General features: G+C 41.0%; 2 protein-coding genes across 2 annotated transcripts; both read left to right on the forward strand.

Annotated features, from left to right (window-relative positions):
- The first annotated feature begins 1,170 nt into the window (after nucleotides 1-1,170).
- Nucleotides 1,171-8,757, forward strand: sp6 (Sp6 transcription factor). The gene is made up of 2 exons (XM_029511794.1): nucleotides 1,171-1,375; nucleotides 5,286-8,757. The coding sequence occupies exon 2, from the start codon at nucleotides 5,408-5,410 to the stop codon at nucleotides 6,332-6,334; it is 927 nt and encodes a 308-aa protein (XP_029367654.1). The 5' UTR covers nucleotides 1,171-1,375; nucleotides 5,286-5,407; the 3' UTR covers nucleotides 6,335-8,757.
- A 1,322-nt stretch (nucleotides 8,758-10,079) lies between these two features.
- On the forward strand, nucleotides 10,080-13,784 carry cwc25 (CWC25 spliceosome associated protein). The gene is made up of 9 exons (XM_029508234.1): nucleotides 10,080-10,226; nucleotides 10,723-10,895; nucleotides 10,987-11,223; nucleotides 11,300-11,369; nucleotides 11,596-11,747; nucleotides 11,864-11,933; nucleotides 12,020-12,225; nucleotides 12,972-13,139; nucleotides 13,275-13,784. Exons 1-9 carry the CDS (start codon nucleotides 10,209-10,211, stop codon nucleotides 13,384-13,386), a joined length of 1,206 nt encoding a protein of 401 aa, XP_029364094.1. The 5' UTR covers nucleotides 10,080-10,208; the 3' UTR covers nucleotides 13,387-13,784.
- The last annotated feature ends 431 nt before the right edge of the window (nucleotides 13,785-14,215 follow it).

Raw genomic sequence — 14,215 nt, forward strand, 5'->3', positions numbered from 1 at the left:
AAATGATTAACACACATTCACAAACTGGGAATATAATATTTAGCACAAGCCTGTTGCAGCAGATCAATATTCATATGAAATGCGGTTCATTGTGTGATCTACACACGCTGTTCCTGTGAAGGGGCCAGATCGGCTGATAAACTGGCGCACACTGGAGTGGCTGTTTCTGCCAAGTAAGATATTCAGATTTGTGTATTGTGCATGCGTTTTAACCACCTCTCAGGAGTGTCCGCAATCAAAGGATTTCCAGGTCTCATCCATCTGATTCACGGGCTGCAGTCACTACACCCATGAGGTTCCTGCAGCAGTGTCATACAAGCGTGAAAAAATATTCATTTGGTGGATCATCGTCACTATAAGTGTGACATTAGACATGTTGACGATGTTCATAGGTTCTCGCAGGTTTCTACTTTTCAGAAAACAGTTCTGCGGTGATAAAATAAAATGAAAAGTTGTATGTGTGAAATTTGCAGGCTAAAAATCTTCTCAAAGTGTTTAACACTGGAGAATTCAATCCAACTGAATCCAACATCCTCAGTTAACAGACTGCAGCACAGCTTGTATTTGTGAAAGACACTGAATCTTCTTTTATACACTAATAATTGAAATGCCTACTCAGTTCATCCAGGCAGAATCCAACACTGTCATCAGAGTCCCAGTCAGACATTTGCTTTCAGACATTTCTACAGAAGTTTTTGGCCTATGGATTTTTTTGCTGTTAAGTACTGTTCTCACTTTCAGAGATCTAGTTGTCAAAATTGGAAACATTATACTGTGAAAATATAAGCGTCTTTGTAAAGTAAAATTTTAATTATAAATAAAAAGTACTTTCAGCGGTAAAAGTGGTTAACAGGCTACTGAACAAATGACCCTGTCAGTGTTCATTGACCTTTTATCAGTTCTATTTTAATGCAACCATTTTTATGCTGCGGACTGGATTTGTATACGATTTGGTTGGAGTTGGATTTAGCATGAGCGCAGTTTAGGTTTTATTTTAAAATCTTTGGAAGTCATATAAAAGTGGTGCAGCTCCCCCCAGAGCCTGGCCTGGTGGAGGACCTGCAGCTTTGATCCCCGGCCCGCTTCCTCCTCACCTCCAGCCGCGGAGGGGGGCGGAGCCTGGAGCGGCTCAAGACGCGGAGCCTATCACAGAGAGCGTCACTGCTCGGAGGGCTGCTCACCTGCGCGCCTCGCTCACCTGGACCGGCTGCGATGGAGGCACTCTGCTGAAATATGATGAGGATATTATTTTACTGGGGGCGTTTTTCGACGAAGGGAAAACACGGCAGCGCTGAGCCGAGATTCTTTCATTTATTCCCATCAAAAAAATAACAGCAGCAGCAGCAGCGGCGGCGGCGGCTTCCAGGCCAAACAGGTAAGTCAGGATTTTAATTTGTTGTCAAAGCGATCCAACTGTCAGATGAATTTCCAGGAATTCACTTATTCTTTAACATGACCAAAAGGTACTGTGATAAGCATTTACACAGCTACCACAGGCTTTAAAAAAAAAAAGAAGTTCAGGACATGAACAGAACATTTAGCCAAGTATATACAGCATAAAAAATGTAAAAAAAAAAAAAATCTCCATAAAATGATTTCATAGTAAAATTTATACTCCTTTTTGTGTCTACCAGTATGTGCTGTATTAGTGTCAGTGTGGATAAAATTTGACCTGTTTGGTTAAAGGCTCAGTGTTAGTGGGATGTTGTGCCTCATTTATTCATAATAATAATAATAATGAAAGAAAAAGCTCATTTAAAATAATGACGAGTTGTGGGGAAATCTTCTCTGTGGTGAAAATGTAATGAAATCTGCAATTTAATGCTACTGAGAAAGTTTGGTGCCACTCATTTTGAATTGGGATCCAAGGTCACTGCTACTCTTCCTCTTACTGCTCGAGAATCAAATTTTCATTCGGTTGTGTCAAGGAGACAATTATAACCTTTTTCATGCACCCCACAGAAACAAACCCCAGAGTGATACCTACATAAAAATTGGCAACAATTACAGATTTCCTCCAATGTAAGATAAATACGCCACTTTAGTATAGTCTCACTGAAAGGTTATTTATTGAAGGCAAAAGGTCTTTAAAAGGCTACATCATGGGATTTAAAATACTGACTATGAGCAGTAGCCCCGGACCACATTCAAATTTTTAAAAATTCATTTACATTACATTTACTCATTTGGCAGATACTTTTATCCAAAGCGGTTTACTACTGACGAACATTAGCAAAACTTCAGGAATAACACAAAAATTTATTCTCACTGTATAAATGGTGTTCCAGTGTTGACATTTTATTTATTTCATATAATTTTGGGTTTAGATCTAAATTAATCATATATTGTAAACTTTTCACATTTAGATTTAATAAAAAAAAAATGGCCCTAACATTTAATATTAGATTTAATATTGCGCACACAAACAGGTGAACTGTCTTTTAATAATTGCTGTAACATAAACAGTGGCTGAAAAGTAATAATGATATATACCTTTCCACATATACTTGACGTGCATATAAATCAGGAGAATAGGGACCATGTTCTATCTCACCTTGAATAAAAATCTGTCCGTGTATGGTTGATATTCAAACTCTCTCTCCATTAACATAAATACTACTGAAACATATGAATCACAAATGTAGTCAGATGTGTGTCATTTGTGGGACAGTGTTTTTTGGGCCCCCACCCCAAAAAAGTCAGAATTTCAAAGTTGGCATCTGGACATAAATACTGACTTTGCACATGTCGTGTGAAACAGATATATGTTTGCACTCTGTTCGTTCAAAGGAAAGTCGAGGTAAAAAAAAAAACAACCCAAAACTGCTGTCAGGAGCCAGTGCATGAATTATAGTAAACTATCCAACAGAGCAGGCGTTTTAAACAGTTCTGTCTGAATCAGCATCAGGCAGACATTCCTAAATCATCGAGGATGTAAAGCTGTCATCTGTCCTAACGCTGCACTCAATCATAGTTAAATTAGAGTTAAAGAGTAGAGAAACGATTTAGGGGGATTAGCCTTGCAGCTCTCTATATCACAAACTTAATCCTTTACACGAATGGCATTGTACTTTAAATCAAGCCGTAGCGCATTATAAAAATAAAATCTGTTTCGCTATTACTCATAGTTGCACCAAGTTTTGATGTCAACAACGATGTTTCAAGCTTGCCGTGTTTCACTCTCCTGACAACTGACCTGACCCCTGCTGAACTGCTGTGTTCCACTCCACCCATCTTGTACTCAGAGCAGGTTAAAACAAACTACTTGTAAATGCCATTTAACCCAAAGTTGTGTGTTTAAAGACAGACCGTCAGCGTTTCGCTTGTCACTGTGTTACTCTATGTCTGGCACAAGAAGGGACGGGAAAAGGGGCGGGTGAACTGAGGATTTTACTGGGCCTGTAAATGATACCGGAAAATGTTCGTCGAAGTATATTTGATATAAGTTGCTATAATTGATGAAAAGGTCTATATGAGCTATTTTCAAAAATTGGAATTGAATAACTGAAAATGTTGCCCATGAAAAAAACAAGACTCATTGATCTGATGAAGTCCTTCCTTCCTTCCTTCTGTGTACATCTTGACTGTAGGCTTGTAAACTTGGGACTTTGCTTGGTCTTGGTTGGGCAGGTTTTATGACCAGAACTCTGTCATTGCTCTCTACCATCCTGCCCCTCCCAGGTTGCCGTTCCCCCAAGGGGCCTCCTCTATGCCAGCTGTTTCCCTTCAGAGCTTGAAACGCTCCCAGCACTTTAGCAAACAGAAGAGTTTGCTGCCTTGGTTTGTTTACGGTTATGTCAGTGAGAGCGGAGTTGGGGGACCATACTGCTGTGTCTGAGTTGCATTCCCAGATGATTACAGAGCAGTAGTTCTGGCTCCAGGCCGACATGAAATAAATCAGGCTGACCTTTAACACCACACCTTTCAATTGCATTGCAATTTAATTGGCGCTAAAAAGCTTCTCAGACTATATTTGACTCAAGCTTTGAGGAAATCTTGTAAACCCTCTTAGTTCGGCCATGGTAGCAAACTGCTCTCCACTTCAGTGTCAGAGCGACGTAGCCTGGGAGCTGACCCACGTGCAAGCTCTGCTGGCCTCCAGTGGAGCCTCATATCCGACACCACGTCTTCCACCATGTCTTCCACAATCTTGTGTAGTTTGCCTTCAAATCTGGTATCATACTCTGAAAATCGCATGAAGAACATTCCCGTCTCTCAGGCCTCTGACTACTTTACTGTTTCCTGCAGTAAAGATAATTGTAGATGTTCAGGGATGGGGGTGTGTAGGAAGTCAACAGGATTGTTTGGGGCTTGGACATGTTTGGAGCCAAACACCAGTCTCATAGGCTGGTAGCTTCTTGTCAAAAAAATTCCAAAGACTTGTTGGGCTTTAGCGAGCTTCATGTCACCTTCAGAAACTCAAGCCCCTTCTCCTCAGTGTGATAGCTGAGTGACGTGACTGACGTGCGGACAAGTGCATATACCTGTAGTGTTTTGAGGACAGAATGCGTGTGCCCGTAATTATAAATGTAGAGTAATTGTTCTTTTGTTGTTATTGAACTTCCATTCTCATGCTCCCGAATGTCGTCAGTCTTTAACTGTTGATGCCTTCTGCCGCCAGTGCGTAAGAGGCGGGGCATTTCACGGGGCTCCTTTTGTAACTTGCCTGGAGGGCTGTTGTTGTAAATCATGTGTGATTCATAAAAAACTGGTTCTCCTGTCTGCCAGGTTTCATCTCCACAAACCTCAGAGACGTACAAATAGACTTTGGCCTGCAGCCATACCTCCCTGGAACATCTTCCTTCACCAAACTGCTCTCCTGTCAACACTCCCCCTCTCACCCTGCCCTCCCCCATCTCACCAGCATTTGCCCCCCCCACTGCTCCTCTGCCTCTGCCGATGATGTTGTTTTCTTTGCATTTGTCTTTGACTGTCCTCCATGGGAAGTACCTGGCAGCGGATGCATGTGGCAGGCTTTTGCCTGGACACGTCTGTCTCCCCCTCTCCTTTGCCTCCATGGCCACGCAGCGTGAGAACTGCCGTATCCATGGCAATGAGGGAGGTGTGCTCAGGGTTGGTTGTTTAAATGCTGTAGACAGGAGGATTTAGGCCAGAAGCTGGGCAACTTAAAGTCTTTCAACCTGTGAAGAGTGACCTCAAAACTTTGATGTGCTTGGGTGTGTTTCACTGAAGACACTGAAGAAATGTGATTTATGTGCATTAAATGTAATGTAAATGTAGAGAGATGAAGAGATCACTGACTCTCTGTTCTTTCTTTTTGGCAGGTTATTTCAATATATCCCCATTCCAGTATGTGTTAATCTTCACTGCCTTACCCAAAAGATAGTGAACTACACGCTGTGTGGCTGACCACGTCCAGAATTCTGCACCTGCACCAACTGCTCACATGGCCCACCCTTACGAACCCTGGTTAAGGACAGCACCTCCTAGTGGCAGCTCAGAAGACATGAACATCCCCTCCTGGTGGGACCTCCACAGAGATGTCCAGCCAGGGAGCTGGATAGACCTGCAGACCGGTCAGGGAGTGGGTTTGCCCTCAGTGAGTCCAGGGAGCTCCATGGGGTTGCAGCCCTCCTTGGGGCCCTATGGCTCTGACCCACAGCTGTGCACCCTGCCTCCAGCCCAACACGCTCCAGCTTCACATTCATCTCACCTGTTCCCCCAGGATGGCTTCAAGATGGAGCCACTTGCCCCTGAAATGCTGCAGCAAGAGCCGTTCTCCCTGGAGGAACCACAGGAGACTTCTGTCTCAGCTCGGCCTAAGCCCCAACGTCGCTCCTCTTCCAGAGGTGCCGGTCAGGCTGTGTGTCGATGCCCTAACTGCGTCCATGCTGAACAGCTGGGCCAGAGCACTGATGACAGCAGGAGGAAGCACATGCACAACTGCCACATCCCAGGCTGCGGTAAGGCCTATGCTAAGACCTCCCATTTGAAGGCGCACCTACGATGGCACAGCGGGGACCGGCCATTTGTGTGCAACTGGCTCTTCTGTGGTAAGAGATTCACTCGCTCCGATGAACTGCAACGCCACCTACAGACACACACAGGAGCCAAGAAATTCAGCTGCGCACTGTGTCCAAGAGTCTTTATGCGGAATGACCACCTGGCCAAGCACATGCGCACTCATGAGTCCCCGCCAGGACATGCAGAGGAGAGGCTCAATGGAGACGGCAGGATGGATAAGGGCTTTGATACATCCACACCTCCTCAGTCATCCTCTAACATGTCTGCGTCCGACTCCACTGAGCCCCCTCTGAAGCTGAAATGTGAGACAGACCCCTCAGTCTCCAGCGTGACAGGGCAGTCTAGCTAATTTCCTCATTCAATAAAAGTTGACCATCTGATCCCCTCTCTGTCATAGAGGTGTCACAGTTTTTGATAGGGTAGAGAAAAGAAGAAAAGTTTGGATAAACTTTTACTGACGAAAGCTTGATGGAAGCACATGTCTGTGGTCCTGTGAATTTATCAGCTGGGTTAACTCAGTGATAACCGAAATGTTACAACACAGAAAAATTCTGTGGCTAAAACTTTATTCTGTGTTTACTAAAGGTGTAAGGTGACCGAGGAGGCAACCGCGCTGAAACTGTAGCTGGATGCCAGACTTCCATTTGCTGCTAGAGCTCAAGTTCAACTGAAGGTGGCTTGTTCACATGTTTACAATGACATCAGTCAAATGTGTTAATAAGAGAGTTGCGGCAGCAGTTGCCTCTGATACCATTTTTGAAGGTAGCGAGTCTTTGAACGGAGAGAAAGCAGACTGGTGATGTTTTCTGCTTGTTTCAGACCATCACCATGTGAATGCAGCCAATTGCAAAAGCTGCGATGAGACACTGGAATATGATACAGCATTTTGTAATTATTTATGGGTCAGTAGCCCTTTGGAGCCTTGACAGTGTATAACAGTATGCACTTAATTAAAGTGGTACATAAACAAAATCCAAAACAGTACAGTCTCGACAAGAATACTGTCCTTTACAGTGTCCTGTGATCCTCCATGCTCTGACACTAATGTCATATTGTTGTATACTACACTATATTATATTATAATAAAATAAAATATAATTTAATATAATATAATGGTAATTCCACACACTATGAAGGCTGATATTTGCCAAAAATTGTGTGTTCATGTGGTCACTACGGTTTTTATGACTCATTAATAATAAGGAGTAGTATGTGAATGTGACCATGCTACCAAAGCTATCAATCTAACAGAATGGCATGGAGAAAGTGACTAAGAAGAAGAAGATGAAACTGGACGTGGTGAGAAAATGCTGCCAACCCTAACCCTAACCCTCAACAAAACCTGGTTTCTGTTGTGGCATGCTCATCACTGTGGCCATATCTGGCTTCAACACCACTACACAGATCCACCTTGTCAGGACAGGGCGCTGGTGTTGAAGCTTCCAGCACAAAAGCAGCACTTCATTACATCAGAGGTCCAAGAGCATACTTTAATACAACGGCCAATGGAGTGCCACATTTTAAATCTGCACTAGTTAACATTGTCTAAAACAAAAGGATCAAATGACGGTGCAAAGGTGACAAACTAACAGATTACAAACATCCAGTTCTGCATTTGTCCTGACTTGCACTTTTGAATTTGCTGTTCCATAATGTGGCCCACAACTTGACTGTTTTTGTTACAGGTCTTACAGTATCTTGCTTGTTCATGTAAAGCTGTAAAATAAATGTGTGGAGTGAGAAGTACAAAAATTTCCCTACTGAAATTTAGTGGAAGCATAAAATACGATAAAATAGAAATACTCCAGTAAATGTCAAGTACTTGTATACCACTGCTAATGAAATTAATTGGTCTTCAGCTTGCATTTATTTTAATTTTGGTCGTCCATCCACAAGTTGGGTAAAACCTGAACTCTGAGCAACTTGTTTTGATACTGCCCAAAAATGGATTGATCTTGTTATCACAAATGTGCACTGGAAAGTCTTAAAGGAGCTGACCTGAAATTCAGGCCTCAGACGGTCCAGGCTCCTGGAGAAGGAACCAATCGTCCAGCGTTCCTATTGAAGTGTATCGCAATATACGGCTTTACGCAGTTCTCCCAAATATCATCAGCTGGGCAACAGTTGGATCAAGTGCATGTTGGATCAAGCTGCATTCCCAGTCAGGGCACATCTCTCAACACATTTTATTAACAGATGTTGGTGTGTCAGATGCTGCAGTTTTTCCATGCTCAACTCTGGTCTAAGAAATAAAATGTAGTGATAACAATGCACCAGAAATAGTTTTACTTATGTTGTTCTGGATAGTAAACATTCATAATCAATACAGTATGATCAATAGTTCTGTAGCATGCAGTGTGAGCAGCTTTACAGTTAAAAAGACTATTAGGATATATCTAAACCGTCACAGGAACTAGGCTGAGATTTCTATAAATTAGGACGCTTGCATTATCGGAGGCATACAGTTGTTGTATTTATGTATAGAATATGAGAAAAGGAAGATAGTCCTTAAACATCAACCAATTATTACATATTGACTATTATTATTACTTTTGTTGATGTTATCATAGATAGACTTGTGATGTTTTCCTTTATTATGGTCAGTAGAACAAAGTGGACAACTTTTTCTAAATGGTTGTTGTAGTAAATGTTTTAGTTGTGGAGACTGTAATAAAATGAGTTAAAAAACGTTTAATAAGTTAAGTATGATGGTGTAATAACATGTATTTAATCTATTATTGTCCTTTATTAAATAAAATATATATATATCTATTTTGTGTCATTGTTGAAATTTTATCTACAGAAAAAGATAATGAGAAGCATTATTACTTTTACTCTTTTAGCATTACTCTTATTCGTATTATTAGTAGTATGCGGTCTAATAGCAATTTTTGTTTGTTTTAGCCCGTGGACAATACCATAATCTTCTATTCCACGATCAAATGTTTTAGCCCTGTAGGTCTAGGAGTATTGGGAATTGTTATTAAAGCAGTCCTAATACTCCCAATCCCAAAAGGAATCTGTGCAGTCATGAGATTATAGAAGAATAAACCAAAAGTAAATTTCTGTACATTCTGACATATTTTTCTTGCCTTTAATTATTTTTTTTTCTTTCAAACATAAAAATACACATGACAGTTTCATGAAATAAATAACAATTAAGTAAAGCCAAGGTGTGGTTAATGCACATATTACCTTGAATATTATATATATATACATATATACATATATATATATATATATATATATATATATATATATATATATATATATTTAATCGTATCTTTAAGACTTCATAAGCATCAAATACCAAAAGGCTGGCAGACACTGTGTCCATCAGGGTTGCTGGGTCTTTTTAGACAGAAAAATTAAAGGTATGCATGACCTAAGATGTTTCTGAATAAATAATAATAAAATAATAAAATAAATAAATAAAGATTCACTCAAATGTGTTCACTGTCACAATTTCAATTTGGGAAAGCTACTTTGTAGAGCACAACTCTACAAGCTACCAGTTACTTCACACTGGGTGTAGCTGCCACCCAGGAGAAAAACATTTTTTAGTTAGCCAAAGCATTGGCATTATTCTTTCTTAAAAAGTTACGTAGTTAAGAACTGTCGTGTGATTACAAAGTTTGACTGTAACATGAGAAATTCATTTGCCAGAAAATGGATGCCATTCAGTTAGATTTATTTCTATGAATATCCTCCATGTGTGAAAGTGCAGGTGTGGCAGATTTTGTTTTGTGCACTGTGATCTTTCTCAAGCTGAGATTCAGGGCCCTGTCTTGTTCACACGCACTTCACAAAGGTCAAGAATGTAGCTGTGGTTGCTTGACTCAGGTGATCACAATATGCCTGAGGATAAAAGAAAAAGAGGTACGACAGGTCAATAAACTATGTGAAATACTTTCATCGCTGAAAACGTCGGCAAAATGTAGTAAAACGAGTTTAATCGGGTTCAGTTCAGTTTGCTGCTCGGCTGACACGGAACTGGAGCGATGTCTGTAAAGTCGGAGCTTCCACTGGGAGCGCGAAGGCACCACGAGCTAGAACCGGAAAGAGGTGCTCTTCAAAACAGGAAGTACTTTGAACACATCACACACTCCTGAACTCCATTTTCGAGCCCGCTTCATATTTTTATTGTTCCACCTTTGAAATCGTTTAACGACAAATTAGTCCATTGGCATTTCTTGTTGGACTGAAACGACGATTTTTTCAAGATGGGGGGCGGCGATCTGGTGAGTAGAAGCTACTGCATTCACAACACGTTGAGACAATGATAACAACAAACTACGTTCACAGTATGGTCATTTGAAGATATTGGGCCCATCATTAGATAATTAGGTATTAATTACATTAGAGTACGATTTAAAACCCGTTGGGAATTGTTATAATCCTAAAGAATATTCAGGAATATTTACTGGGATTCTACTTTCATCCCACGAGGAGTCGTTGTTTTTATAGCTGATGTGACCATAAACAACCAAACCAAACTAGTTTACATTACTTTAATGTAATTAGTTTATTTGACTGAGCTTTAGTTGTGTAATGGTTTCTTTTGTAATAGTGTGCTTCAGCATGCACTGTTGGATTGGCAATAGGTGTCAACAGTGGGAAGGCCACACTGACAGCCAGATTATATTTTTGAATCCATTCAAAATTCTTCTACGCACTTAATTCCACAAAATTTTTTTTGCTGATTCAGCATCAAGTGGTTTTTCTGTCTTCTGCCAGAACTTGAAAAAGAGCTGGCATCCCCAGACTATGAAAAATATTGAGCGCGTTTGGAAAGCTGAGCAAAAACATGAAGCTGAACGCAAGAAGATTGAAGAGCTCCAGAAGGAGCTGAAGGAGGAACGGGCCCGAGAGGAAATGACCAGATATGCAGAGGATACGGGTGCTATCAAGTTAGTTCTCTTGCATAATCAAGAATGGTGTCTTTGTGATAGAGACAAAAGAGACCCTCTTAATCAGGTTGTACTTTTGGTTTGATAACAGAAAGAAGGATGATCGTCTGGACTGGATGTACCAGGGTCCTGCTGGACAGGTATCCAGAGATGAGTATCTGCTTGGACGTCCCATTGACAAGCAGATTACTGACCAATACGAAGAGCCAGAGAGTGGTCCCTCCGCTGAGACCGGCCTCCTGCCTGGGTCTATCTTCAACCCCGTCACCCCAGCTTCCAACCTGGACCTGGCCGCAAAGATCAGGGAAGACCCCCTTTTTGAAATCAGGTTAGATTTGTGTAATAAATACAGGAATGATGCTTCATCTTGACAAAGTACTTTACATTGAATTTTCTTTCTAAAGGAAACGTGAAGAAGAAAAGAAGAGGGAAGTTTTGACTAATCCAGTGAAGATGAAGAAGATCAAAGAAATGGTAAAACTGCTTTGAATTGATGGATAAATGTATATTAACATTGTGATTTGTAGTTCTATTGATTTTGAACAAGTCAGCCGAATTTTTTACTTTTTGATGACTATAAATCACCATCTTATTCATACATTTATATGTAGTATTTTCCAGCAATGCTTCCAATAACTGTGCTAATATACTTTGCATCTATTCATATTTTACGGTAAAACATAATTTGGTTTTCTAACAGCTGCGCCAGAATCTTGACAAAAAAGACAAGAAAAAGAAGAGGAAGAAGGACAAAAAGGAAAAGAAAGGGGACAAAGAGAGGAGGAAGGAGAAGAAGCATAAGAGAAAGAGTACGAGTTTAACCTCAGATGAGGAGGATTGGAAAAAATGCAGGTGCGTATGGAGATAAAATTAGCTTGCGGTATCTATGTAGTTTACATGTGTCCAACCTTATATGATGTAAATGGTAAAAGACCAGGTTTAGATTTTTCTCATTGGCTTATTTTTAGGTCACATTCACGAGATGAATCTTCAGCAGACAAGTCTCGTTCCCGTCATCTTCCCGGTTATGGCCTGCAGGTCAGCAAGAAGCAGAGATGTAACCTGTGATTTTAACGTCTGTTTTCTCACTTGTTTTAGTATTAACTCTCATTTATTCCCCTCAGATTCCAGCTGGAAGGCATCATCAATCGTCAGCTCCCTTCAATCACTCAGAGCGCCGTGAGAGGAGCCGCTCCAGATCACCTCACAGGAACCACAGGGACAATCACTCTTTCTCCTCATCCTCGCTTAGGAACGACAGGAAGGTCGAACACAGAGCTTCCAGCCCACAAAAAGAGCGTTATCACAGGCAGAGGAACAACATATCTAAGTATGAGCTCACGGTACTTCACAACTCTCACAATCATTGATGCCAAATAAATGACACCTGATAAAAAAAATAATATGCATTTAAAAATTTTCCCATTCATGTTACAATTTTGAGGGGCAGCACGGCAGCAGAGTGATTAGCGCTGTTGCCCCACAATAAGAAGGTTTGGTTCCCGGCCTGGGGCCTTTCTGTGCGGAGTTTGCATGCTCTTGCCGCACCTGTGTACTGTTTGTTTCCTCCCACAGTCCAAAGACATCATGTTTGGGTTAATTGGTGACCACTGTGAGTGCGAGTGGTTGTTGGTGTCTGTGTGTTGGCCCTGTGATGGGCGGGGAAACCTTTCCAGGGTATAGCCAGTGTGAGCTGGGATTGACTCCAGCACCCCTGCAACCAGGAAACTGATAAGCAGTTGAAGATGAATGAATAATGTTGCAATTTTGCTACTTTATTATGTCAGTATTCCATCTCAAACCCAATCTTTGAGGGCACCATGGTGTAACAGTGTTACCAACTTTGTGACCTAATTGTGCAAATTCTAACAATTTTCAATCTGTACATGAAGGTACATTTAAAGTGTAGGATCATGAACCATGTGCGTCAATATGTTGTGTAAATTCTGGTGATATGATTACCTCCATCTGTCTTATTAGGGGTAAGGTGATTAAACATGTTATTTAAATAGTAATCTATTCTTCAGAACATTGTTTTAATTGCCACTTTAACAGATTTTACTTTACCTGATGCAGGAAGCTCTCTGCAGAAGATCTGGAGCGGAAGAGGAAGGAGATGATGAATGAGGCCAAGCATAGGGAAGAGGACAGGGAGAATAATGTGAAGAGATACAGGAGGCAAGATGAGCAGGAAAAGAAGCGAGAACAAAATGCTAAGCATGATCGTCATGCTGGCTTCATCCAGTAAGTTCCTGAGCTACAGAGGTTTTGACATTCAGGACTCGTTTTGCCTGTTCTGCTTGAAATGCACCTACTTTGAATCTTTTTTTGAATGTTTAAATTCCATCTTGAGTTATATTCCACATTTTTCTCTTGCAGTAACATGAAGTTGGAGAGTGCTGCCAGCTCATCCTTAGAAGACAGAGTAAAAAGGAACATCCACTCTATTCAGAGGACACCAGCCTCCTTGGACAATTTCATGAAGCGATGAAGACATGGCACATTTATCACACAGTGCATGAGCTGACTTGTAAAGAGCATGCCATCTACTTGTTTATTTGTTTCTCTGATGTGCTCAGGCAGAAGGCTGGATGATGTGGAAATCTGGGAACCATGTAGCTTTTACTTTTAAAAGCAACCTCGCAATGGGAGCATAACTTGTATTTCTGGAAAATGCAAACCGTCTATTGGAGACGGTCCGTTCTAGTTATAATCTGAGACAGTACCCTTTAAGGTTCAAATGATCTGAACCCTGTACAGTATATGTTTTCTTTTTTAAACGTATAATATCACCTGCTTTTACTTCAAAAGGTTTCTGTAATATATGTTTATTACTTGGGGTACTCCTATAAGAAGTATCCAGAATAAAAATATATTTCAACAACTCCATTATTTTTTTTCTTCCAATTTTGGTCAATAAAGCAAACCTTAAAACATAAAAATGCCAAATTAATAGTCAAAACAACAGCACCTGCTGTTAGTGGAAATTCCTCAAATTACAAAAACTAACTTCTGTGTTGCTTAATCTGCCAGAGCTATTATGACAGAGCTCATTTTGCCAGATGATTACGCTGTCATTGGTTCACGGAGGTTAAAACCTGCAGAAGAGGATCAGAGGATACATCACACAAAGTCTCCTCCAACCGTGTGGTGCAGGATCATCCAGGTTAAAAAGCGAGGCCGGCAGTTGTGAGGCTCAGTAATGAACTGACGGCTCTGGACGTCACAGGAATAAGAAACCTCCCGGTTTTAATTTCGCTTTGGCACACCTCAACCAAACTATGCAAGCTAATTCACTCATATCCTCCAATGAGAGTAGC

The sequence above is a fragment of the Echeneis naucrates genome, chromosome 1, assembly GCF_900963305.1.
Source record: "Echeneis naucrates chromosome 1, fEcheNa1.1, whole genome shotgun sequence".
NCBI classification, from domain to species: Eukaryota; Metazoa; Chordata; class Actinopteri; order Carangiformes; family Echeneidae; genus Echeneis; species Echeneis naucrates.

Excerpts from the sequence above, each read along its gene's own strand:
- sp6 (XM_029511794.1), top strand. The coding sequence starts at position 5,408 with ATGGCCCACCCTTACGAACCCTGGTTAAGGACAGCACCTCCTAGTGGC.
- cwc25 (XM_029508234.1), top strand. Across the intron at positions 11,224-11,299 it reads GACCCCCTTTTTGAAATCAG|GAAACGTGAAGAAGAAAAGA; the intron begins GTTAGATTTGTG and ends TTCTTTCTAAAG. Across the intron at positions 11,370-11,595 it reads TGAAGAAGATCAAAGAAATG|CTGCGCCAGAATCTTGACAA; the intron begins GTAAAACTGCTT and ends GTTTTCTAACAG.